A 24,855-nucleotide genomic window follows, 5' to 3' on the forward strand; every position below is an offset into this window, starting at 1 on the left:
GAATCCCAAACCTGTGCTCTTTCAGCTGCGCTAAGCCCGAGATCATCCTTTTGGGGATCTAGAAATGAGATAAACTCACACTGGAGGCACAGACGGTGGAAATCAGAGCGGGGAGCTAACAATCACTGGGGAGAGTCAGCTAAGCTGACAGGGTCCAGATAGCAAAGCATATGGAAGTGAAGGTGGAAGGGAAGTCAGGCAGGTGGCCAGTAAAGGGGCAGCAGGCCAGGAAAACCAGCAGGCCTCCTATGGGTTTCCAGCAACATCTGGGAAGAGTCAGGCAGAGCCCTAGGCTTATAGGAGCTGGGGAAATAGACAAGGTTGTTAATACAAAGACAGCATTAATGGAACTGGGATTAAAAAAAGGGGGATGAGGAGGGGAGGAGGCTTTACTGCAGGAATAGAACAGAAGCCCAGTTACTAAAATTGGGCTCTTTGGGTAGAAAAGTATAACAGCAAGTTTGGCCTGGTGATGAGCTAAACTTCCTTCAACCAAGGATAGCATTGGAGCCATGTCTTGGGCTGCTATTGTAGATGGGGCTCTAGAGATTATAGGTGTGCCAACTAAATGGCTCAAGGTAGGGGTGTGGGGCTACAGAGAGTCAGGCAAAAGCAAGTTTGGATGCACGTTTTATAGTTGAAGCAAATCCTACATGTGATTTACTAACACTTAATAATCTCTTAGAAACAAACCACCACCAACAACAAACAACAAATCATAGACTGGGAAAGAGAGACAACAAGGAACACTGGTTTGATTTTAGTCAGAGTACCGGCAAGAAACCCCAAAGTGAGATAATGAAGGTGCCTAGTACTGGTACTAGTACTGAGTAGTACTGCCTAGTTTTCAAAGGGCCTGGGAGGAATGACCTTGGGGTTCCTTGCCTGGGTCAGCCCCTAGGCCAGTTTCTCTAATCTCCATCTTTAGCTTCCAGTGGGCAACTTGATTCTACTCCAGTTGTTAGAGCCAATGACCTCATATCAAGGCTTTTTTTCTGCCCTGATTCCTTATTGAACAGAGCTCATCTTATGGTTTCTGAAATCTTCCTGTCCTTGAAATGAATGCACAGGAGAAGAATTCCAAATTGTAAGAAGTCTTGAAAGTCTCATCAGTACAGTAGCTGACATGAATTTCCTGCACAAACATAGGCTCGAGCCTAATCTTCACCTTGTTTTTGTAAGACCCTGGCCTATCCAACCTCATTTAGCTTTTGGGATCTTAGCTTTTCAGCCTTGGGAACAGTGGTTATAAGGGGTATCCCCTTACTCAATGGAACAACACACACTCTCCAAATCCTAACATGTTATTATGATTTGAAAAAACTGATGAGTGAACCCTCCCCCCCATTTTCTCCACATAAGTTCTGAACAAGTTGAGAGAGACAAAGGAATAAGACAGATGGGAAGGGAAATTTCCGGCAAAGTTACTTATAGAGCTGATAGAGAATATGGCTTAGATACATGGCAACATGAGAGTCCCAAGTCTGAAACTTAAAATTAGAAAGATCTATCCCATCATTCAGGATCCTGAGTGGTGGATTCTACCGTATTTCCTGCTAAAAACACAAAGTGCAAATAAACAAAGAGGCTGTGCAGAAGAATGTTACAGGTGTCACACATTCCCCTCTTACAGTGGCCTTTGTCCCCCGCTAAAGGGCCTCTCAGATTTTAGTTTAATTTGTTTAAGGAAAAAGGACAAATGTCAAGTTATTAAGTTCCTCTGCCTCTCTTACTCTTCAAATGGAAACAAACAAACAGTCTCATATGGTGATGTTTGGGGGCCCTAAAGAGGATTCTTTCAAGCGTTCTCCACAAAAATAGGATCCCCAGGAATGAAACTGACAGGAAGTTCAAGCTCTTATTTGATTCATATAACCAAAAGCCAAAAAACACCTGATGGACTTGATAATAGTGGACTGGTGTGAGTCCACATGCTAAAGTGATATGGGCTCCTCCCTATGTCACAAACCTCAATTAGTTACATTTTTTTTTTTAAAGATTTTACTTATTTATCTGACACAGAGAGAGACAGCAAGAGAGGGAACACAAGCAGGGGGAGTGGGAGAGGGAGAAGCAGGCTCCCTGCGGAGCAGGGAGCCCGATGTGGGGCTGGCTCATCAAAGGACCTGAGCCGAAGGCAGATGCTTAAGGACTGAGCCACCCAGGCACCCCCTCAGTTACATTAACTCATTCAATGCCCCTTGAATGAAGGGGAACCCAGTACTCTAAAGAATGAACCTTGTTCTAACATTGAGTCTCCCTTCCAGCCCATACAAAGATGGCCTGAGTCTATTTACTTGGTGACTTGTGCTCTAGGGACAAGAACATAGCTGAATTTTTTGAGATTCTGGTTCTGAACTGGTACTAATTTGTGGTGTTTGTGGTGTGGGGAAGACTTATAATCAGTGCTATCCTCTGATCAGAGTGGGGCTTATGAAAATTGAGAGATAATTGGATTTTTTACCTAAGTCTTCCCTAGAGTAATTCAATGTGGCTCTGAAACCATCTAGAATTTATTTCTACAGTACCTATGTGCACTGGCAGGGGTGTAAGGGGTACATACATTTTTTTTCTACAACTGGTAGAATCTCTACAATATCCTTCAGGCCTGTGAAGTGAGCTTTTGTTGTAGAAAGGGCTAAGAAAAAGTTGATCGAATGTCCCCTTAGTAAATCTAAAGCATCAACACACTGCAGAGGCCAGTACTACCAACACAGACTTGAAATATGCTGGGTGATAATTTGTATTATAATTTCATTTGGTTCTTCAGTTGTTCATGTCATAAGGGTGGTGGGGAATGATAGTGTTTGAGTATCACGTGGTAACTCCAATTATAGTTGCTGTTCCGTATGTGGTTCCTTACTAGAGCAAAAAAAATGCAGTCTTTCACACTCAGTATGCAACTATCCATCTGGAAAATGTATTTTTGTACATTGCTTTGAGAAGCTCAGAATTAATTAGCTTTCATTTGTCAGGGACAACAGTATATTTTTACCTCCATGCTCAGGCAGTCATCATTGCTCTGCCCCTGAACCTGAATATAGTCTTTAAAGAACTTGACAATCTCAAAGGGTACCATGCTGATCTATTATATTAATGATATCATATTGGTAGGATGAGATAACAGGAAGTAGCAAGTTTCCTGGCTTGCAAAGACAGATATATGGTAGTGGGTAGGTGATATAACTGGTGAACCTTGTGGGTGTATGTTGGATTCCTCTATTGAAATGAATGTATTGTTATACTTGTGCTCCCTACTATGCAAAAATGATATCTGAAGACCTCTAAATTTTGTAAGCAACACATATCTCATTAGGATATCATGCGCTGAACCATTTAATGAGTGATCTAGAAAGAGGCTAGTTTAGGAAGAGACTAAGGCAGAAAAGGCTTTTCAACCAGCACAGGTTGAAATACAATTTGCTCTATTTCTTAGATTTAAATTCTGTAGATTCAATGATTCTAGAAGTATCTTTCATGTACTAAATGAAGTTTATGGCAAAACCTAATAAGAAAATCAAAATAGAGGTCCCAAAACATGATAGCAAAGTCATGCTCCTTTTTCCTTTTTGGGGAATAGTTTCTGGTTTGCCACTGGGGTCTAGTGGAGAATAAATGCCTGACTCCAGGTCACCAGTTGTGGCTATGAAACTTGCTCTATCTAGTTGCGGCTACCTGACTCTCTTTGTCATTGACTTGAATATGCTTAGCAATATTCCATCCCCAACTTGGAGTGTAAATAGACCAGAGGTAAATTAGGCCCTGAAAGTCCAAATAAGTTGCACAAGCAATTCCTCTGGGAAATCTTTCCTTAAGCCACACTGTGACCTCAAAGAGATTTCTTCATAAACAGTTCAGTGAGGGTGGAAAGACTTCACTGGTTGATATATTAGGACTGATTGCATGTCTACTACTGTGATTATAAAACCCCTCAGAGGGATGCCCTGAAGGAAACAGAAGAATGAGTTTCTTCTCAGGAGACAGAAGTTCAATTAACACAAATCTAGTTGTTTTCTTCCCTGAGGTTGAGATTTATGTGAATTTCTTGGGAGTGGCTTATGGCCTACCCTGACAGGCACTCAGAAGGAGGAAGATGGAGGGAATGGGGATTAGCTGTTTGGGGAAAAATTATTTAGTAGGATTTTTCAGGGTGAGCTTGCAGCAGGAGAATTTGTATCCCATGAGCATTCTCACCAAAATGTTTTCAATTCAGTAGACTTTAATAATGGGATAGATAAGCAGGTCTGTTCTAAAGTCCTTCTTCATTTTCTTGAGGGCTTTTTAATGACTCCATAAACAAATAATGGGACCAAATGGGGCATATGCAGGGACTTCCTAAAAGTCTCACCTGGCTACTACCACTGCTGCAGATCCAATGTGCCAATGTCAGTGACCCATCTCAGCCCTGATATAGTCCTGATGTAGTACTGTACCCCAGGTACCCCAGCAGCCCCTTTCAACATGGAGAAAATAGCTCTTGTCCTCACTGAAAATGATATAGTCTAGATTTGGATTTTCTATCCCTTGCCACCTTCCCAGCACTACCATCCTTGAATTAACTGAATGCCTTATGTACCTCACAACAGAGGAATGTATTTTCCAACCAAGGAAGTCACTATACAGTGATGGTGGTGAGACAGTACGCTGATCCCCATGGAATTCAGTGAACTTGACATACGCTTCATCACCTGAAATCAAGTAGCCTTATAAGGTACCGGGATGAACTATTGAAATCATAGCACCATTTTAAGGTGGGAAACATCTCCAGAGGGTGAGGTGTTCTCTTGCAAAAACCATCTGTTTCCCCATAGCTAAAATGTCAGTTAATAACACACATGAAAGTGAAGCTCTCACAATTGCCTGAGTAATCCATACACAAAGGGTTGCTTTTGAACACTGCAAGCTAGGCTTTACCGAGAGGTTTTCAAATCCTGGAGAAGACAAGATTTATTGCTGGAACTCTGCTTCCTGAGAGGAGTTCCCTTGTCCCCTAGCTGGACTGTAAATTTTCAACAGTCCCACCTGTAGTGGCCACAGGCAAAACTCTCTAAAACTCAGTTTGGTTTCTGTGCTTTTGATTCTCAGTAACTATCCGTTAAAACTCTCAGGTGGTAACTGGAGCTAGCTGCAGGGGTGAGGTGAAAAGAGAGGAAGAAAACTGCAAGAGTAACAGTTGGAGAGAATGGAGTCCCTGTGGCAGCTGGCATAATAGAAAGGGCAAGCATGTGTTGACAAAATCTGGCCCAGACTCCCTGTTTCACCTGCTATGTCTCATGCCCCAGTTCACTTTTGTATTAACCTATCATGGCTCAAGTCTCTACCCAGAACCTTGCAAAATGAATGATCAGGATCTATGGCCAGTGTTGAGAGTCCTATGGGCAAGGAGAAACTAAGTGCAACACCTCTTACAGGTTCCTTCCCAGAAAACTTTTCCCTCACCTATACCTCTAGTTAGCTCACTCTTTGTCGGGCTTCCTTTTTCCTTCTGGCAAGTGTGACTTGCCAAAAGCACATGTTAACTCAATGCAAGTAATAGGGGTTTTGTCACCCTAAATGGCTTGAGTGGCCTTTTTTCAATAGGTCAATGATCCCTTTGTTAGAACACAGTCCCCACTTCATAAACTTCAACTGCCTAAGAGATATGGTGCTTGTCATCTTTGTCAAAAGAGGAAGAAGAAGGTTTGTAATGTATGGTCACAATACAGGGATGTACAAATCACCCACTCTGTTGGGCAGAAGAGAGACAGGCATGCCTGGCGCAACCAAGGACATCTATTTAGGCTCCGTTGTGAGGCTGGACATAGGGACAGGCTGTGTCACATGATCTAGACTTCTTGTTATAGCAGCTCAGTAGTTGTCCATTGTATTTCTAATCCAGGACATGTATTTAAAGATTCTGGTATAGATGCCAACGTCAGCTCTCAAAACACATCCATCTAAAAAAGTCAAAATTCCTTGAAGTACCCCATTGCAGACTGCTGGGGCGGCTGTGACTTCCTGCCAGAACAAAAGGGATGTAGGGTTATCTTATCTTTCTGGCAAAAGACGCAAGAAATAAAATGGGAAAACTAAGGCATCAAGAGTACATTACCTTGCAGGGCAGCCTCCTTCCTGGAACAATGCCCAGGCACAGCATACTTTCTTGGATCCGGTAAGTTTTATAGGCCTCGAGGCACTCACTCCTGTAGATTATGGAGATGTTCACATTCTGCAGTGAGTCAGGCCCCTTGGCTAGAGGAAAGAAAGGTATACAACTTCCTTAAGAGTTAGTAGATAACAAACCTTTTTTCCTTGTCCTCTTTTTCAGCACATTTCTTCTTCTGGAAGAAAGGAAAAGAGATCAAACACTGAGAGAAATCACAGCTGTAGCTTCTCAGACAGCAGGAAATGATCAGATTAACCATTTCTCATGATACAAGTGTTTATCTCTTTATAAGAGACGTTAAATTCCTGGAAGTTGTATGTAAATATGAGACATCTCTGCAATGAAATAAAGATTTTCTAGAACTCTAAATGCTTAACTAACTGTGCTTGGATGGTGTAGTTAGTTAAGCATCCAACTCTTGGTTTTGGCTCAGGTAGTGATCTCAGGGTTGTGAGATAGAGCCCCATGTCAGGCTCTGTGCTCTGTGTGGAGTCTGTTTTAGATTCTCTCTCCCTCTGCCCCTCCCCCAAACCCTCGCAAGTACATACTCTTTCTCTCTCTCTCAAATAAATAATCTACTTAAAAAAAAATTTAAAGAATAGCATTTAACATGGAATTCTTTATTATTTTATTTTATTTTTTGAGTTTTCATGTTTATTATTTGTCCCATAGTTTAAATTCATCACTGTCTCCTTTTAAATTTTTTATTGAAATATATTTGACATGTAACAATATATAAATTTAAGGTGTTCAATGTGTTTATTTGATATATTTATGGATTGTAATGTGATTGCTTATTGTAGCTATAGTTAGCACCTCTAACATGTCACATAATTATCATTTCTTTTTTGTGGTGGTAATAATTAAGATCTAGTCTCTTAGCAAGTTTGATTATAATATGATATTGTTGTCTGTATTAAGTATGTTATACATTAGGTCTCCAGGACTTGTTTATCTACTAGTTGTAAGTTTGTACCCTTAAATGACAACTCTTCTACTTTTAGAATTTGAAGGAATCTAGAGAGCCTAGTTTTCATTTGTCAGATCAGAAAAACCCAGTTATCTGTTAAAAAAAAAAAAATTACTTCATAAGCCAGATCAAAATAAACTGAATTTTGGAGGTGGGGCGGGGTTAAGTTGTATCTCTTTTTGATACAAGTGTCATAACCCAGATGAATCAAGTATACTGCTCATCAGGGAGACATTTATTTTCAAAACTCCAATTGACTCTCACAGGACAAAAAGTTTCTACTTGTGTAGAGGACATAATGCTAAGTGAAATAAGCCAGACAAAGAAAGACAATTACCATATAATCTCACACCTATGTGGAATCTAAAAAAGCCAAACTCACAGAAACGGAGAATACAATGGTGGTTGTCAGAGGCTGGTGGGTGGAAGATATGGGCGGAGGGTTGTTGATCAAAGGGTACAAACTTTTAGTTATTAGATGTCTAAGTACTGGAGATCGAATGTACAGCATGGTGGTTATAGTTAATAATATGTACAATATTATTTAAAACATTTATTATTAACATTAAAACAATATTATTTAAAAAATTTAAACACAATGTATTTAAAACTTTCTAAGAGAGTAGATCTTAAATACTCTCACCACACACACACATATATAAGGTAAATATGTGAGGTGATGGATAATTAGCTCATTAGGGGGCATCATTTCACATTGTATATATTATATATATATCAAAACATGACACTATATACCTTAAGCCTATATAATCTTTATTTTTTAATTATACCTCAATAAAGCTGGGAAAAAAAGAATTTCTACTTTTTTGATATATTCAAGGAAACGTACCTCTCAAGGTCTGAAAAGAGCAGTTTAAAAAGTTCGGGCCGGGCGCCTGGGTGGCTCAGTTGGTTAAGCGACTGCCTTCGGCTCAGGTCATGATCCCGGAGTCCCGGGATCGAGTCCCACATCGGGCTCCCTGCTCGGCAGGGAGTCTGCTCCTCCCTCTGACCCTCTTCCCTCTCGTGCTCTCTATCTCTCATTCTCTCTCTCTCAAATAAATAAATAAAATCTTTAAAAAAAAAAAAAAGTTCGGGCCAATGGCAGCACTGTTAAGATAAATGTATAGCCACCTCCTGACTTCTATAAATGGAGAGTCAGGGTAGATGGATGGGTGTAATCTGACAGGCTTGGTCAACATGAATCTCCTTTTCATACTATGGTATACAGCATATGATGTATATTAAATACAAAAACAAACTTACTCATGAGTTAAATTGTACTAATAATTCTTCCTAAAGGTCTGTCATAGAACTATATAGTATGTACAGACCATTGTTTCATTTTCCTTATTCATTTTCCCCATACTCATTACTCTCTTGATTAATAGCTGCAGATAGTGGTTTTGTATTTGGAAAATATTGGAATGGGATGGTGGGCAGACAGGCTCAAAACTTAGAAGAGAGAAAGTTGTCTTAATTTGCTCAAAGGTTTTTCATGGAATCTGAAGCATGTGATGTAGAAGAAAGCTGAGGTCGAACATGCAATTCAGGAGATTCAGATTATATGGAGATTCTGCCGTTTTAAATGGTAGTCATTTTTTAAATTTTATAAAGAAAAGTGTGAATATTCAGAATGTTACCAATCAAAAATGTTTCAGAAATTTTTTCTCTTTTTTTTATTATGATAAGTTAGCCACCATAGAGTACATCATTAGTTTTTTTTTTTTTAAGATTTTATTTATTTACTTGAGATAGAGACAGAGAGCAAGCACAAGTTGGTGGAGGGACAGAGGGAGAAGCAGACTCCCCACTGAGCAGAGAGCCCAACTGAGGACTCGATTCCAGGACCCTGGGATCACGACCTGAGCTGAAGGCAGACGCTCAACTGACTGACCCACACAGGGGCTGCTCAGAAATATTTTTCTTAAACTTTTCATTACTTTTTTTTGTATCACAGTCTTGCATACAGAAGTCCTGCCTGATTTAGCACAGTATTATGCATTTATCTTATGTTTAATACATTAATATTATTTTACAATATTTCAAGGCTTTATGTTTCTTTATTGCCTAGAACAGTTTGAAAACATCTGATATAGTTTGTGCCACATTTTGGAGTTCAGAAAATTGATGCTCCAAAGGCAAAGTGGCCAACTGTCACACAGCAAATTAGGACTAGAATACAAATGTCTTCTTCCCACTAATACCTTTTCTATCATGTCTGGAAGCAAAGATGATGGGAGGATACAGTGGGGAAAAATCTTGAAGGACTCCTTCAGTGAGGTACAGGGAAAGGGAAAAGAGATGACAAGGATGAATTAAGAAGTTAGAAAGAAGCCTCACTGGGGGGCACCTGGGTGGCTCAGTCATTAAGCATCTGCCTTTGGCTCAGGTCATGGTCCCAGGGTCCTGGGATCGAGCCCCGCATCGGGCTCCCTGCTCTGCAGGAAGCCTGCTTCTCCCTCTCCCACTCCCCCTGCTTGTGTGCCCTCTCTCGCTGTGTCTCTCTCTGTCAAATAAATAAATAAAATCTTTAAAAAAAAAAAAAGAAGCCTCATTGGGAAGAATTGCAGAAGCCAAGAGAAGAGAAGGGACAGAGTATGTCCTATTCTGCAAGAAGAGGATTATCTTGAGGTCACTCACAGTCATCACATAGGTTGTAGGCCCACGTGGAGACCATGCACATGGTTTCTTCATGGACAGGTTCTTCAGGCAGGTTGACCAGTTGCACATAGTCATTGAGTTCAACACTTTCTCTCAGCTTGATTAACATGAGGTCATGCTCAATAGAAGTGATTGAAAAGTACGGATGATGGATCATCTTCACATGGCCAACTACTTGAATATTCTTTTCATTGTCATTTGATGGATTTGTAATCCCCAACATCACCTGAAGCTTTCTGGAACAATGTAGTTGTTTGAGAGAAGACTTGGCAGAGATTATTTATCCATCATTATGGGCCTTTATTAGCCCCTTCCCAAAGACCTTTTTCTCTACCACTGAACACATCCCCAGAAGGCCTCCCTAACCCCACTTCACTGGGCAATGGCACCAGGCAGGGATCTGAGTCTATGCCCAACCTGAGAACCCAAAGCACAAAGTGGCAGTGGGGGCTTATTACTCACGGTAAGTTGCAGTGTGCAGCTGTGATCACCCAAAGGGGGTGTATCAGAACTCCAACACAGGGCAAGTAATCAGATTTCAAGTAGACCAGGTATGGGGGAGTGATGCCATTTAGGTAATCTGGATCAAAAGCCAGAGCAACTGGAAAGAGAAACATAGACGGGAAATTCTGAGATTTTTGCAGGGATCACTAGGAAAAACAAAGGAAAATTACTTAATAGGCTTAAGTTCCCCCTGCCCTTCTCTCTAATACATTTTTCTGTAAACTAAATTTGCAAACTGGCTTAATTTCTTCTAAAAACATGAAGAAAATGATAGGAACATATCAATTTCAAAAGATAAAGGTGTTTTCCGTTTTGTCAATAAATATTTTTCAGATTAAAATACAAGTTTTCTTAAATACCTTCTACAGTTCAGTGAACATATGTTAAATCTACTCATGGAGAACTTACTGTTTTTACCTTTTATGAATGCTTTTACCAGTCTCACCCCTTTCTCCCTACAACAATGCAAGGCAAAACAATATAAGTGCCATTTAAAGAACAGACTGACTGCTAACACAATCTGAGGGGGGGGGGGGATAATGTATTCACTCAACAAGTAAGTATGAGCACCTCATATGTGCCAGGCTCTGTTATAGGGGCTTGGGCTATATAGGGAATGAAGCAGAGAAATACCCCTGCTCTCATACATTCTGATGAGAGAAGACATTCCATAAGAGTAGACACAAAACATAAGTAAATAGTCTAGTGTATTAGATGGTGATTGGTGCTGTGGGACAAATAGTAGAATAGGGAAAGAGGAAGAGGCAGTACCAGGGATGTGTGTGTGTGTGTGTGTGTGTGTGTGTGTGTGTGTGTGTGTGTGTGGTGGGGCATTCTGCAATATCACACAGAAGTCAGGATAGGTAGGCCTGTGGACAGCATGAGAGATGACCAATGAAATGAAGATGGGTGAGTTAGATCATCAGATATCTGGGGAACAGGGATCCAGGTGGAGGAAACCATTGGGGCAAGAGTCCTAAGACTTGTTTAAGGAGTATCATAAAGACCAGTGCATCTGGCATGGCAGGTGAGGGGGAGAAGAGCAAGAAAGGATCGAGGTAAAAGCAGTGATACAGGGTTTTGTAGAGCATCGTAAAGATGTGGGACTTTCTTCTGAAGGAATGTGGAGCCACATCAGGGTTTTAGGTGTAAGGCAGTGATGGTCATTTCCTTACAGAGAAGTATTGAGTGTAGGACTAGAAAGCAGAGAGGCCTCTTAGGGGATTCATGTGATAATCCAGGCAGAAGATGGTGTCTTGGCCATTGTGAGCAGTGGAGGTGGTGAGATGTGATTGGATTTGGGATATATTTAGAAGACAGAACCAACAAAATTTCCAAACAGATTGAATGTGGGGTGTGAGAGAAAGAGATTTTATGAATGCCTCCAAGGTTTTTGCTTGAGTAATGAACCTGTCAGGACAAGACCTAAAACCCTTGAATGCTCTGCTGTGTCCATTAGTTGAACCTCTGCTCTCAACCCCTGCCTCCACTTCTCATTCCCTCCTGACTGCAACAGTCCTGTTCTAGACTGGCCCAGAGTTGGGTCAAAGTCTTCCTTGGGAACAGGTTAGTGTTAGGGTTTCAGTGTCCATGCCTCCCCAAAGAGCATACAAACAATCAAGCTGAGGTGAGGTAGGCAGGCAGTGTCACAGGTGGAAAGCTGGTGGGGACAGTGGCAGTGGTGAGGGAGAGTCAGTTCTACACTTGTAGTCTGGAATGTGCCTCCTGTCTGTATCTGTCTATCTTTCATGATTCCCCCAGGATTTCTCTTTGGCAAGTAAAGAGAAAAATGTGAAGATACTCACCAGGCAGTTTCAAGAGAGCCCAGAAGAGGATAAACTTCATATTGATGTCAAAAGCCTTTTCAAAGGATGAAGTTCAGCTCAGGGTCTCTGGAAAGGATGGAGAGGAGAGATGGAAAAAGACTAAGTAAGATATAGCAAGAAGGGGTTCTAGGGTTGAAAACAAAAATATGTGAATTCTTTCAGTGGCAGCATTCAGTTCCCAAAGAGGTGTGCATTGGTCAAAATAAGGGATGATGTCAGGTATCAGAAGGACAAGAATGGAGGTCAGGTGATTTGGTCCCTGACATAGTAGAGAATGGATCCGGAATTCAGCATTTTGCTTTCCCTTTCCAGGATAAAAATACCTAATCTGAGAGATGTTGGAGCTCAGAGTGTTTCCCAGCCCGCTCCTCTCTGGTCCACCCTTTGTCAAACTCTGAAATCAGGCCCTTCTCTAAACTACTACCTTCAGGACAGTGACCCCTCCCATCTGTGTGATGCTAACCCCTGGTTGTGTGACACAGACATTTGTCTCCAGCAGCCATAACCCAGCCCTCTGGTGCTGGCCTCACCCCTCTGCCTGACACTGAACCCCTCCTTAAGATATATCAGCTTTTTCTTTCATGTCACTATTCATCCACTCATTTATTCAACCGGCCAGCCAGTAATTTATATTATGTGTCTGACTCGTGCAAGGCTCTGTACTCACTTTAGAGGTGCCTAAATTGAAGACACTGCTCCACCCTCAGAGAGATTATAGACTAGTGGGAATGATAGGTTCATAAAAAGGCAATTGCAAAACCAAGTATTCAGAGCTAAAACTCTACCTATATCATTGTCTAGGTGGAAATATTAGCAAAACACATTGTCCATTAAATGATTTAGATCCAGAATATATAAGGAGATCTTTCAACTCAACAATAAGAACAAGAACAACTCAATTAAAAGTGCACCAAATATCTGAACAGATACCTTCCCAAATACATTAGTCTGTTCAGGCTGCCATAACAAAATAGCATAGACTGGGGGGCTTAAACACCTGACATTTATTTTCCTACAGTTCTGGAGGCTAGAAGTCCATGATCAAGGTGCCAGCAAATTCAGTTTCTGGTGAGAGCTCTCTTCCTGGCTTTGTAGGCCACTGTGTCCTTATGTGGCATTTCCTCTGTATTTATGTGTACAGCTCTCTGGTGTCTCTTTTCATAAGGGCACTAATCCTATCTTAACAGCACCCCACCCTTACGACCTCATTTCCCCAAATTATTTCCTTATAGGACCTATCTCCAAATACAGTCACTTTGGGGTCTACGGCTTCAGAGTAGGAATTTTGGAAGGACACAGTTCATTCCATAACAACAAAGAGGAAGTATAGATGGCAAATAGCATATGAAAAGACTCTCAACATACATTAGGGAATTACAAATTAAGGCAACAATGAGATACCACTACACACCTAGTAGAATGGCTAAGATTTAAGGCCCAGAACACCAAATGTTGGTGAGGATGTAAAACAAGAATGTTCATTTGCTGGTAGGAATACAAAATGTACAGCCACTTTGGGAGACAGTTTGGTGGTTCCTTAAAAGCCAAGCATAATCTTACTATATGAGCCAGCAATCGCTCCCCTGGGTATTAACTGAATGAGTTGAAAACTTATGTCCACAAAATCTTACACATGAATAACTACAACAGCTTTAGTCATAACTGGCAAACCTTGGAAGCAACCAAGATGGGTAAATGGGTAAACAAAGTGTGGTGGTGCATCCACACTGGAATATGTATTATTCAGTGATTTTTTAAAAATGAGCTATCAAGAGATGAAAGAAAAAAAAAGATGAAAGACATAGAGAATCCTTAAATGCATATTACTAAGTGATAGAAGGCAGTCTAAAAATATTATATATTGAATGGTTCCAATTTATGACATTTTGAAAACAGCAACCTATAGAGACTGTAAAAAGATGAGTGGTTTTCAGAATTTGGGGAGAAGGGGAGAGTGGTGAACAGGTAGAGTACAGGGCATTTTTAGGGAAATGAAATGATTCTGTATGATACTCTAATTGTGGATACATGACATAATGTCTTTGTCTAAACCCATAATACTATATAATATAAAGAGCAAACCCTAACATAAGCAACGGACTTTATTTACTAATAATGTGTCATACTGGTTCATCAGCTATAACAAATATTTCACATCAATGCAAGATATTAATTTAAAAAACAGACTACTTAGTGGTAGAAACCAGATAATGGGGATATAGGTATACACTGTAAAATTCTTTCAGCCTCATTGTATGTTTAAAATTTTTCATAATAATATGTGGGAGGAAATTTTAAGTTTTTAGTTAACATACAGTGTACTATCAGTTTCAGGTGTAAAATATAGTGACTCAACACTTCCGCACATCACCTGATGCTCATCACACCAAGTGCCCTCCTTGGTTTGACTCTCCCTCTCTCTCTCTCTCCTTTTTTCCCTATGCTCATCTGTTTTGTTTCCTAATGTGGGAAAAAAAATTTTAAAAATTGAGCTATGTGCCTTGAGCACAAGGTTAAAGATACTTCTTCAGTCTATATTGTGTGTAAGGAAGGAGTATCTAAAAAGTTATACTTTACCTGGGTCTTAGAGAAGGGGAAGGAGCTTGTGTGGCATAAAAAGAAGAGAAAAAAAATAATTCGAAAAGAGGGCAAGGCTTCCATAAATGCATGAATATATGAAACAACATGGTGTGTTTGTGGAATAGCAACCATGTATTACAGCGGAAGTGTTAAGAACCAGGTGGAGAGAGAAACAGGAATTATATAATGAAAAGCTTTATTATATAAGCCTTGCATATATAAGACTTGCATAAGTCTTTATTGTGTGGGAGATAAGGATCCAATACATTTATTATTTTATGAAATTCTATTGAATATTTTGGACAGACCCTAAGCCCAATGTTCATGCCCTGCATAATCCCCAATTTCCTTTTCTTGGGTGTGGGACCTATGACTTCCTTTGAACTAATGGAATATGGCAAAATTATGGGATTTCATTCTGATAATTACATTGATACATAATATTAATATTGTGTATACACACACATCCACCTTGCTAGCATGCACAAGAGTGATTCTTCTCACTGGCGTGAGGATGTAAGCAGCCACGCTGAGGAGGCCTAAGTGGCAAAGAACTATGCATGGATGACCTCTCTGCACTAAGGATAGCCTCAAGGACCTGAGGGCAGCTTTCAGGGGACAGCCTGCAAAAAGCGAGCATCTGGCATCATACAACCAGAGGGAAAAGAATTCTGCCAGCAACCTGAATAAGCTTAGAAGCAAATTCTTACCTCAAAGCCTTGCTAGACCCTGAACAGAGGACGTAGCTAAGCCATGCTTGGACCCCTGATTCACAGAAACTGTGAGATAATTAATACATGTTATTTTAAGCTATTCAATTTTTGGCAATGTTTTTATGCAGCAATAGAAAACCAATACAAATGTATACTGTGTGCTGGCACTTTATTAGATATTGATGATTTAGTGGTAAGGGAGATGAGATGATAAAGACTAACAGGGGAGATGGGTGTAAGAAGACTTGCCATCATGAATGTCACAATGGGGGAAGGAAAAGGAGGTAGAAACACATATAGCAGGGACCTTCACGTAAGGGTCAGAATCAGACCTCCTTGAGGAAGTGATGTTCGAGGCTTAAAGGATGAGTAGAAGTTAACCAAAATAAGAGATGGGGATAATGTCTCTGGAAAGATGAAAGAGGACTCAAAAGAGAAGAGCATATATGAAAGAGAGTGAAGACAGACCAAGAAGAATTCTACAGAGTGGACTGTTCAGGAATTGTCAAATAGGCACTGCCTACAAAGAAGACCCAGGAGGCAACCAGAGAGCAGATCAAGGGAGCACATCCTTGGGCTCCATATTTTAGATGGAACAGGATTTATCTTGTTAAATGGTGATAGGAAGAAGTCAATAGATAGGGGAAGTGGAAAAATATAAAGAAGTGGAGATACTGAATAGAACAGTCCATGAGGAAGTCAGAGGAGAAGTGATCCACATCACAGGTGGAGGTAGAAGCTGGAGACTATAGGGTCTCACTTCCAGGAAGGATTGAAAAGAATGAGGAAGAAAAGCACTAAGTATGTTTGCAGAGTGGGAGGTGGGAAGTTGAAGTTATCGCTGATGGTTTCAACCTCCCAGTTGGACATCATTCACTGCAGATGAAGCACTGAAGGCCGGAGGAGAGAGGAGAATGCTTCAGGTGTCCATTATGGAAAATTGTACAGAGAGTGACTTGGGAAATGCAGGATTGCCAGCGTGTGTTGAAGAAATAATTTAGAAATGATCAGATGAGCATTTTATTAAAAACTCTGGGATAATATGTGATTCAGTATAGGTGGCAAGGGGCATTGGACAGTGAATCAGAGGCAGGAAACAGGGAGAAACTAGGAGCAAGCCTGCTGGAGAAGATAGGCAAACAGAGGGGCTTGTGCTTTGGATGGCCAAGAATTACAAGAAAAGCAAGAATCTTGAATTAAATGGCCTTAGTATCCAAAGTTGAGAATTTGATTATTTTTGTTTGTGTGTCAGGATAAACTATTGGCTTAGTCATAACCCAGTTTTTTTTTTTTTTTTTTTTTTTTGCTTTGGTGGAGGAGGAAAAGCAGAATATATCAATGCCCTAGAACCAACCCACCTTTCCTCCCCTACAATCTCTACAGATGCATGGATTCACCACCTCTCTCGTGGGATGGAAGGCCAAATCTCTTCACTCTTTGTAGAGTCTTTTCCTTCTGTGTCATTATTCTCCCTCATTTCACTGACTCTCTCTGATCCCCTTTCCCTTTTTAATAGATGACCACATATCAAGCTGCCTCTCCCTTTTTTGTGACTCCATGGCCTCTCACTCTGGACCCATACTTTTGGATGACTTGGAATCCTCTCAATTCCATATTTTTAGGGATCTTTGTCAATGGATCTAGGATGCTCTATATATTTCCACTCTATGCCAGTGCTAGAGGGCTGAGCATCGCTCAGAGCTCTTCCCACCAGCACAGAGCTCTGCTGAAGTCTGTGACTACCACCCATAAATATACAACTCCCCTGTTGTCATTGCCCAGACATTATCTAAGATCCAGATCTTTGTCTCCAGCTGTCTGCTAGACATGACCACCTCCGTGTCCTTCAAGGATCTCAAATATAACATGCCCATCTCTCCTACTCATGACTGTACTCTGACCCTTTACACATGAAAACATTGGTTCTCTGCATATTATGTTTGTGAACCACCATCTACACAGATGCCCAAGTCAGAAACTTGGGCATTATTCCAGACACTTCTCTTTCTCTTTCTACTGTGAGTAGTAGAAAGTACATGTCAGTACATGTAAACTCTACAGGTTCTACTTCTTTAGTATCTTCCAATTCAGAAATTTGATGGGGTTCTACCATGGAGGTTTTAATGACACCCCCTCTGATTCCAACAGGTTAAAAATCTAAATTCCTGCACCGAATAGGTCAGGCCCTTCACAATCTAACACTTGCTCACCTATAAATAATAATGTTTTTATCACATCTGGTCTCCTCCTCTACAATTTACTTTCTACCCACTAGTTTTATTTACTTATTTACTTATTTATTTATTTATTTATTTATTTGTAAGATTTTATTTATTTATTAGAGAGCTAGAGAGAGAGAAACAGCATGAGAGGGGAGAGGGTCAGAGGGAGAAGCAGGCTCCCCGCCGAGGTGGGAGCCCGACGCGGGACTCGATCCCAGGACTCCGGGATCATGACCTGAGCCGAAGGCAGTCGCCCAACCAACTGAGCCACCCAGGCACCCCAGTATTATTTATTTAGGTATATTTTCCAGAACATGCCACATTTTTATCTTTTCTGACTTTTACTTAACTGTTCCCTCAGATTTACAATATTCTCCTCTAATTTGTCTGCCTATTTGGTGAAATGTCCCCTGGCTCTGACACCTGGAATGTTTTTTTCTCTGCTCTCCTGAACCTTATTTCTCATCTCCATTTTAACAATAGTTAGAAGGTGTTATAATCGGCTGCTTGATAGCCAAGCATAAGTCATATTCTCTCATGTATCCCTAGCATATGCAATGTCTGCTAAGCAGCTGATAGCTCAATACTTTTTGAAAGGAATGAACACATGGCGGGTATGTTGCAATGTTTCTCATCATGCTTGCAGTTAACGTATAAAGAGATCAGGGGTCACAGCATGAGTTCTTCATGTCATTTTTTTTACTGAATGTTTTCTATTTGGATTACGTCCAAGAAAAGAAAGATCAAGAGAGTTGTGAATTCAGTATAGAAATCGTGAAGATGTTGCCCTGGGGGACAGAGGAATGGAGCGCCTCAGTGGGTATTAATAATTTTCATGATCCATCTTGCATAGTGATGAACTTCTGTGAAGAACCCTTCACTTCCCAGGGTGACACTTCCTTTGTCCCAGGACAAGATTCCATGCAGCCTCCCATTGCAGATGGCTGGAGCAGCTGAGACTTCCTACCAGAGAGAGGGAACAGGAGGTCAATGTTGCTTTGTCCTCATGGAAAAAGAATAAATCCCAAGACATGGCATACTATAGTCTCAGAGGCATCTAAAGGACTAGACTCATTTTTCTTGAAAGGTAACAACCCTGTCTTCACATCCACCTAGATCTCACCTCTCTTGGTTCAAGCTTGAGCCCAACCTGAATGCAAACAGGAGGAGAAAGGACAAATAGTTCTACCCAGAACTGTAAAATTAAGTAACAGGAATTAATGACCAACCCAAAAGACCAGGAGGGAGAAGAGAGGGACTCCAGGCCTTTTGGATGAGCACCATTTGATTTTCCACAATCACCTCTCCTCTTCATGGACCCCTTCTATCTTTCTATCTGAAGAAAGGAAAGATACCTTAGCTTTAGATATGATGTTTAAAGGTTGTCCCACACACATGATGTGCACTGCCATTCTCTGTCCTGCCATATTCCTGCAGTCATCAAAGGGATGAGAAGGTTGGTTTATCCAAGTCAGGATGTCAGGGTCACTAACTGTGGGGAAAAAAAGACAAATGAAGTCCACAGTTAATCTGTTTGTCACACATATTCCTGTGATGGCTCCCTACTTTGTAAACACATTCCATCCTATTTGGGATTCTCATTCAGTATCTACGTTGGAGCAGCAGATTCAGAACATGACGTTCTTATATCAGACATCAGATCTGTCATTCTCCCTCTCCTCTGCCTAATTTAGAAACCTTTGAAAACCTGCCAGAAGATTATAAACGGCCATGAAAACTGACAGACACAAAGCCATTGTCCCTAAGAAGCCTTTATATTTGGCACCTACTTCAACTTCTTTACATTTAAACTTTTTTTTTTTAAGATTTTATTTATTCATTTGAGAGAGAGAGAAAGAGAGCACAAATGGGGTGAGGGTTGGATGGAGAAGCAGACTCCCTGCTGAGCAGGTAGCCCAATGTGGGACTTGAACCTGGGACTCCAGGATCATGACCTGAGCCAAAGGCAGATGCTTAAGGACTGAGCCACCCAGGCGCCCAACTTCTTTACATCATAAAGGGAGAAAACTATTTTTAATGTGTCCAGAGCTGCTTTTTTAATGAAATAGATTGTTTATAAATGGATTATTTATAAGTGTGTGTATGTGTATGTATAAGTATACATACATATTTCCCCCGAAGAAGTCAGAGTGCTCGTCTCCCTCATTGCAATTGTTACTCTACTGTTAACCTCAGAATGCAAGGATTCTAACCAAGGTATTATATAATTCTAATATCTGGTGGGGAGTGACAAGGAGGAAGGAAACAAAAAACTGATTAGAGATTGTTCAAACTAACCCTAAGTGTTACTTACAGAGCAGGATTTTTCTGATAGTGTATCCAACCTAATGTCCTAAAACAGAAAGTGTCAAGTCAGAAAAGATAGAGGGGAATTATGTTCAGTTTTAAGTTTTTATGGGAGTTGAAATGTGTAGAATAAGGAGGTGAAAGTAACTAAGCACTTGAAATAATGAATTCCTAATAAGTATCCAAACCCTTGCACCAAAGAGCTTACAGAATTAGTTTGTCACTATGATTCTGACATGCAGAACCCATGTGACAAAACCTTTGTATGATTTTATTTTGTTTTCAAACAGTATGTGATAAATTACTTTTGCAATTACTTTGAATAAGATTTGAAAGTCAAGGATAAAAATCATAAACTTTGATTTGTTCAGAAAATATATTCACTTAGATTTCCAGAAATGTTGCTTCTGAATTAAAAATCAAGTTGCCAAGTCCTGAGAATATAAAAGTTTCCACTTTGTATTGTTTTTATGGGACAGATGGATTGTTCTGTGGCCATCAGTGCAGGGTTTAAACCTGATTAATGTCATGACAGTTGCCTCAGTGAACACAACTTCATCAAGATAATCAATGTCACTTTTTAAAGTCAGCCAATCAGAACCCCTGCAATAAACATGCCTCAAAGTGCCAAGCAATGAACAACAACCATGCCCCTACAGATGTCAGCCCCCTTAAGCCTCTGAAAGTCCTCCAATCTCTGTACCAAAAGCTTCCCCCAATCCCTATCTAGGTCCAGTACTCTGCTCTGCTCAGTAAGACTGGTATCTGCTCAGGTTTGTTCTCCCTTATTATAATCATTAATAAATTTAGCTTTATCATTTCATTTCAGATATTGAGTGGTTGCCCCATCATCCTTTGACAATCCCAAAAGAGAGTATAATGGTTTATTAGCAGCCACATGAAGTAAAGACCCACCAACGACCAACAAATGAGTAAGAAAACAACTTTCTTCATGAAGTGCCCTTGGTAAAACATGCTCAGAGTAAGTAGACCAGATGTTCTCTTCCCATGCCAACAGAGCTCAGAGGCTGGAGGCATGCGTGCCTGCAACAGGGTCTGTGGCAATTTTTCTCAGAGGTCATTCAGGCCAGAGAGACACCAACAGTATGTCATAATCAACTCCCCTGTGCATGCCCTGGTGTCCACCTCTGAGGGGAAACTCTTGGGTGAAGCAGTAGGTGTAAGATTTGCACTCTTGGGTAGGAAGAGCTCCCTCAGCTACACTCATCTCTCAGGGTCCACTTGAGTGAATCACCATCAACATAGGTTGGGTTGTCTGTGGCAGGGGATGGGAAGTGTCCTCTGTCACCTCACCATATGTTCTGTTTTTGTTTTTCCCGCTGCTGTTGGATGAATTATTTGGTGGACTTTTAGCAGCTGTCAATGAGATAGTAGCCAGCCTCCCACAGGATGCCTTGATACTGTTTTTAGAGTGAGGACTCTTAGTTCCTCCATCATTATCTGAATTCAGTTCCCTGGACTCTAGTCTTGAATGTTCTAGAGATAGGAGAGGTGCTGCCTGGTCCATTCATTGGTGTCAGATTGGCTGCCCTGTATCAGTCTCTGAGTGATATCCCTTGGCTTCCAATCTTGGTAGGATAAGGTCCTGGAAATAATCACTGTAGGTTCAAGAACATTACCTCATGGCAACCATTCCCTTCAGGTATATCCCTCCATATTTTTTCCCCAGCTCCAAAACCTCCTCAGGATGAAGAACAAAGAGTCAAACACTTACGGTTTTTGTATTCATTCCAAGTCCAGGTTGGGATAAAGCAGGAATCGTTAAATGTCAAGGGCTCCATAGATATGGCTATGGTCCCCACATGGGAGTTGAGTACAGCAGCCTTGGAGAGTTTTATCAGCATCAGGTCATTCTCCAGTGACTGTGCCTTGAACTCAGGGGCGGGGATAATCAGTGAGTAATTCCGTATCTGCTCTTTCTTATTTCTGATGCTGGGTTGATAAACTCCCAGTCGGATTTTAACCCTTTGGAAGAAAGAGAGCAGGAAGGTGAGAAAGAGCAGGTCACAGAATGTCAGAATGGCAACAAAGGTCAGAAGTGACCTCCCCAGTCGTCTTCATTTTCTCTCTCATACCTGAGAACTGAAGTGACCTGCTTTGGTCTGACAGATTGTACTAGTAGTTTACGGGCTTGTTGTATTAGGGTCTAGGGTTGGTATATAGGTAAAATCTGACATGTATCTGCCACCTAGAGCACACTGTTACAGTCTAGTTTTATTATTGTTACTAAGAATTGGAAAATCTAACCAGGCAGATAATAGAGATGTGCCTACACCACGTTGTCTTCAAGCAGCACTTGAGCAAGTATATCATACCCTTCATTTCTGGATATTCTTAGGTCCCTCCTAGCTCCTCTCAAGCCCATGTCACTATATTTACAATGTGCTACCTTCTTTATCATTGATCCCCAAGGCTCTTAGCCTATCAGGGCTCCCATTATGATTTTCTGTTATATTTCCTGGACACATTCAGACACACCCACTCCATCACCAGGAGTCCAGTCATGCCACGGATACAAGCACCATTTCCTACCAAAAACAGTTCATGCACTAGATCTGGCTGAGAAAAGAACATCAAGTTTTCCAACTCCCATTCTTGGAGGGGATGAACTATCTTTCCTTTGTATGTCTTATCATGTGCAGAGCAGGGGGTCCATCTGTGCTTGAATAAATTGTCTTTAATGACCAGGTGGCTGAGAGCTCTGAGTTTGAAATGAGCCTTGTAGTAGGCTCCTAAAACTGTGACTAGGTCCCAGTCCCACAGCACATTCTTATGCAGTCACGGCAGGGAGGCAGATCTATGAGGGAGAGCAGGATTTTGTGCAGTGCTCCCTTATGCTTCTCCTGCTCCCTGCTTCCTGTGGCTTCTGCCTGACTCTTCCCCTCAACTGTGGCCATTCTCCTATTCACTACAGTCCACATTGGTCTTCGAATTGACCTAATACCTTCACTACTTCAGGGACTCTATGTACCCTGTCCCCTCAATGTTCCCCAGGCTTTATGCCTTCAGCTGCCTCCTCCTCTTCCTGTTGGTCTCATCTCTTGAAAGAGGCCTGACATGACCAGCCTAACTAAAGCAGACCTCTGGTTTCATTCCTGTATGTTACAGCTTGCCACTCTTTTGGTGTTTTATTTTTGGGTGTTTATTTGTTTTGGCCTATGTCCTCTACTGGAATGTAAGCTTCAGGAGAGAAAATTTATTTTCATCTTGTTCCCTTGCTCTTTTCTCAGTGCATTAAACAGTTCCTAGCACATAGTAAATGCCCAATAATATGTTGAATGAATGAGTATTATTTATTCTCCATGAAAGTTCTCCTGACACCTTCCTATCGATCTCCTCTTAAACCACCCAAACTGGTATTATTTTCCCTATTGGGAAGGAGATCCTCTCTCTTCCCTGGTCTTCTAGTTCCCTTAGGATGTAATTAAGACTTGCTGGGATGCCCCACCAGATCTGCTTTTGTTTGAACAAATCCCTCCCAGCTCCCAGGAACAAAGGGATACTTACGGTAAGGGGCAGTGGGCAGCCGTCAGTACCCATTCAGGGTGAATGAGAGATCCCACACAGGGTTCTGAGCTGGACTGCAGATAGACCATGTAAGGAATAGTAAAATCTTCTGGTAAGTTCAGGTCATCATCTTTAGAGTCTCTGGCCAGAACAACTCCTAAAGAATTGGTGGGGTCACAGGTGGAAAGAGAGTCAAACAGGATGAGAGGCAAGAGTTGGCGAGGGTAGTTTTTTCTGACCTAAGGTTTTTAAAGATAATACCAGGGACTTCAAATTATTTTAAACATCTTTTTAAAAATCTGAGGGAACATGTCACCGATGGTATATAGGTTAGGGACATTGACACATGTCTTTGCTTGAGGTGGAAATATATTAAAATTCTGTGTAACTAACTCATGAGCCGATCAGAAACCCTGATTGGCAGTGTGGTATATTACAAAAATGGGGGGGTGGATAAGGAATTATTCCTTTCAAACCATTATTTCTTTCAAAACAGTATTTTTAATTAACTTTTGCCAACTAAGCATGGAAGTCATAATTACATACCACCTGACTTTGGCAGTGAGAGGGATGGAAAGGCTTGGGGCAGGGCCATAGGCTTCTAGTGCATGCAGCCTACTTGCCTTCCCTGCCTACTCCTCTGGGTCCACCTGCCCAGACAGAGGGCAACATGGCTGGGCAGGAAAAGTGGCAGTCTAAAGAATCACACACTCGAGTCTCAGGAGAGAGTAGAGCACTACAGTGACTTATCCCACCATGCCCACAGGCCTCAGAGGGACTGTGAGAGTACCCTGATGGGGTAAGTCAGGCAGAGGGAGTGGTTCCCTTTGTTTCCTTCAACAGTGAATTGAAGGAAATGCCCACCCCTTCCTGTCTCTTCAGTTGTGGCTGCCTGCTTCCCCTTCTGACCACCCCACCCTCCCCTGCACCACCCTATCCCTCTCCAGGAGGCCAAGGCCAGCTGCTCACCAGCTATGCTCAGGAGAGTTAAAATGAGGCAGGGCTTCATGGCAGCCAGCAGTCTTGCCAGGAGCACACTAGTTGGATAAAGCTGTAAATAGTCCCAGTCTTTAGTCCAAGTGCCCTTGGCCAGGACAGCTGGACCGAAGCTTTAACTGGGGCTTACAGGGAAGAGCAAGGATCTTGAGACTAGTGCTGCTCAAAACCCACTTATATAAGGCCCAGCTGGGTGCTGTCTCTGATGCGGGGTGGAAAAGGAAGGAGCAGACCAATTCAAGCGCCTAATGTCTCTTCTCTGATCCCAAATATCTCAGGAGTCCTGATGTATCTGCTGACACTTTTCCTCCCTCTCTGTGACATGGCCTTTTTTGTTGTCCCCTCCTCCCTTTGTGACTGTGTCCCCCCTCTCTCTGCCCTCATTTGCCATCTCCCTTCT

The 24,855-nt window shown here is 41.4% G+C and overlaps 2 protein-coding genes across 2 annotated transcripts; both read right to left on the reverse strand.

The window, feature by feature from the left end:
* Positions 1-5,781: 5,781 nt before the first annotated feature.
* On the reverse strand, positions 5,782-12,790 carry LOC112810987 (probable inactive serine protease 58). The gene is made up of 6 exons (XM_025854888.2): positions 12,433-12,790; positions 12,089-12,175; positions 10,242-10,380; positions 9,759-10,015; positions 6,092-6,231; positions 5,782-5,997 (listed from the first exon to the last, which is right to left on the reverse strand). Exons 2-6 carry the CDS (start codon positions 12,126-12,128, stop codon positions 5,848-5,850), a joined length of 726 nt encoding a protein of 241 aa, XP_025710673.1. The 5' UTR covers positions 12,129-12,175; positions 12,433-12,790; the 3' UTR covers positions 5,782-5,847.
* A 5,511-nt stretch (positions 12,791-18,301) lies between these two features.
* LOC112810997 (probable inactive serine protease 58) lies at positions 18,302-24,730 on the reverse strand. The gene is made up of 5 exons (XM_025854913.2): positions 24,429-24,730; positions 23,460-23,616; positions 21,667-21,917; positions 18,980-19,116; positions 18,302-18,587 (listed from the first exon to the last, which is right to left on the reverse strand). The coding sequence occupies exons 1-5, from the start codon at positions 24,466-24,468 to the stop codon at positions 18,438-18,440; spliced, it is 735 nt and encodes a 244-aa protein (XP_025710698.1). The 5' UTR covers positions 24,469-24,730; the 3' UTR covers positions 18,302-18,437.
* Positions 24,731-24,855: the final 125 nt, after the last annotated feature.

This window comes from Callorhinus ursinus, unplaced genomic scaffold (assembly GCF_003265705.2).
Source record: "Callorhinus ursinus isolate GAN/ISIS: 27379988/994484 unplaced genomic scaffold, GSC_fseal_2.0 scaffold12, whole genome shotgun sequence".
NCBI lineage: Eukaryota > Metazoa > Chordata > Mammalia > Carnivora > Otariidae > Callorhinus > Callorhinus ursinus.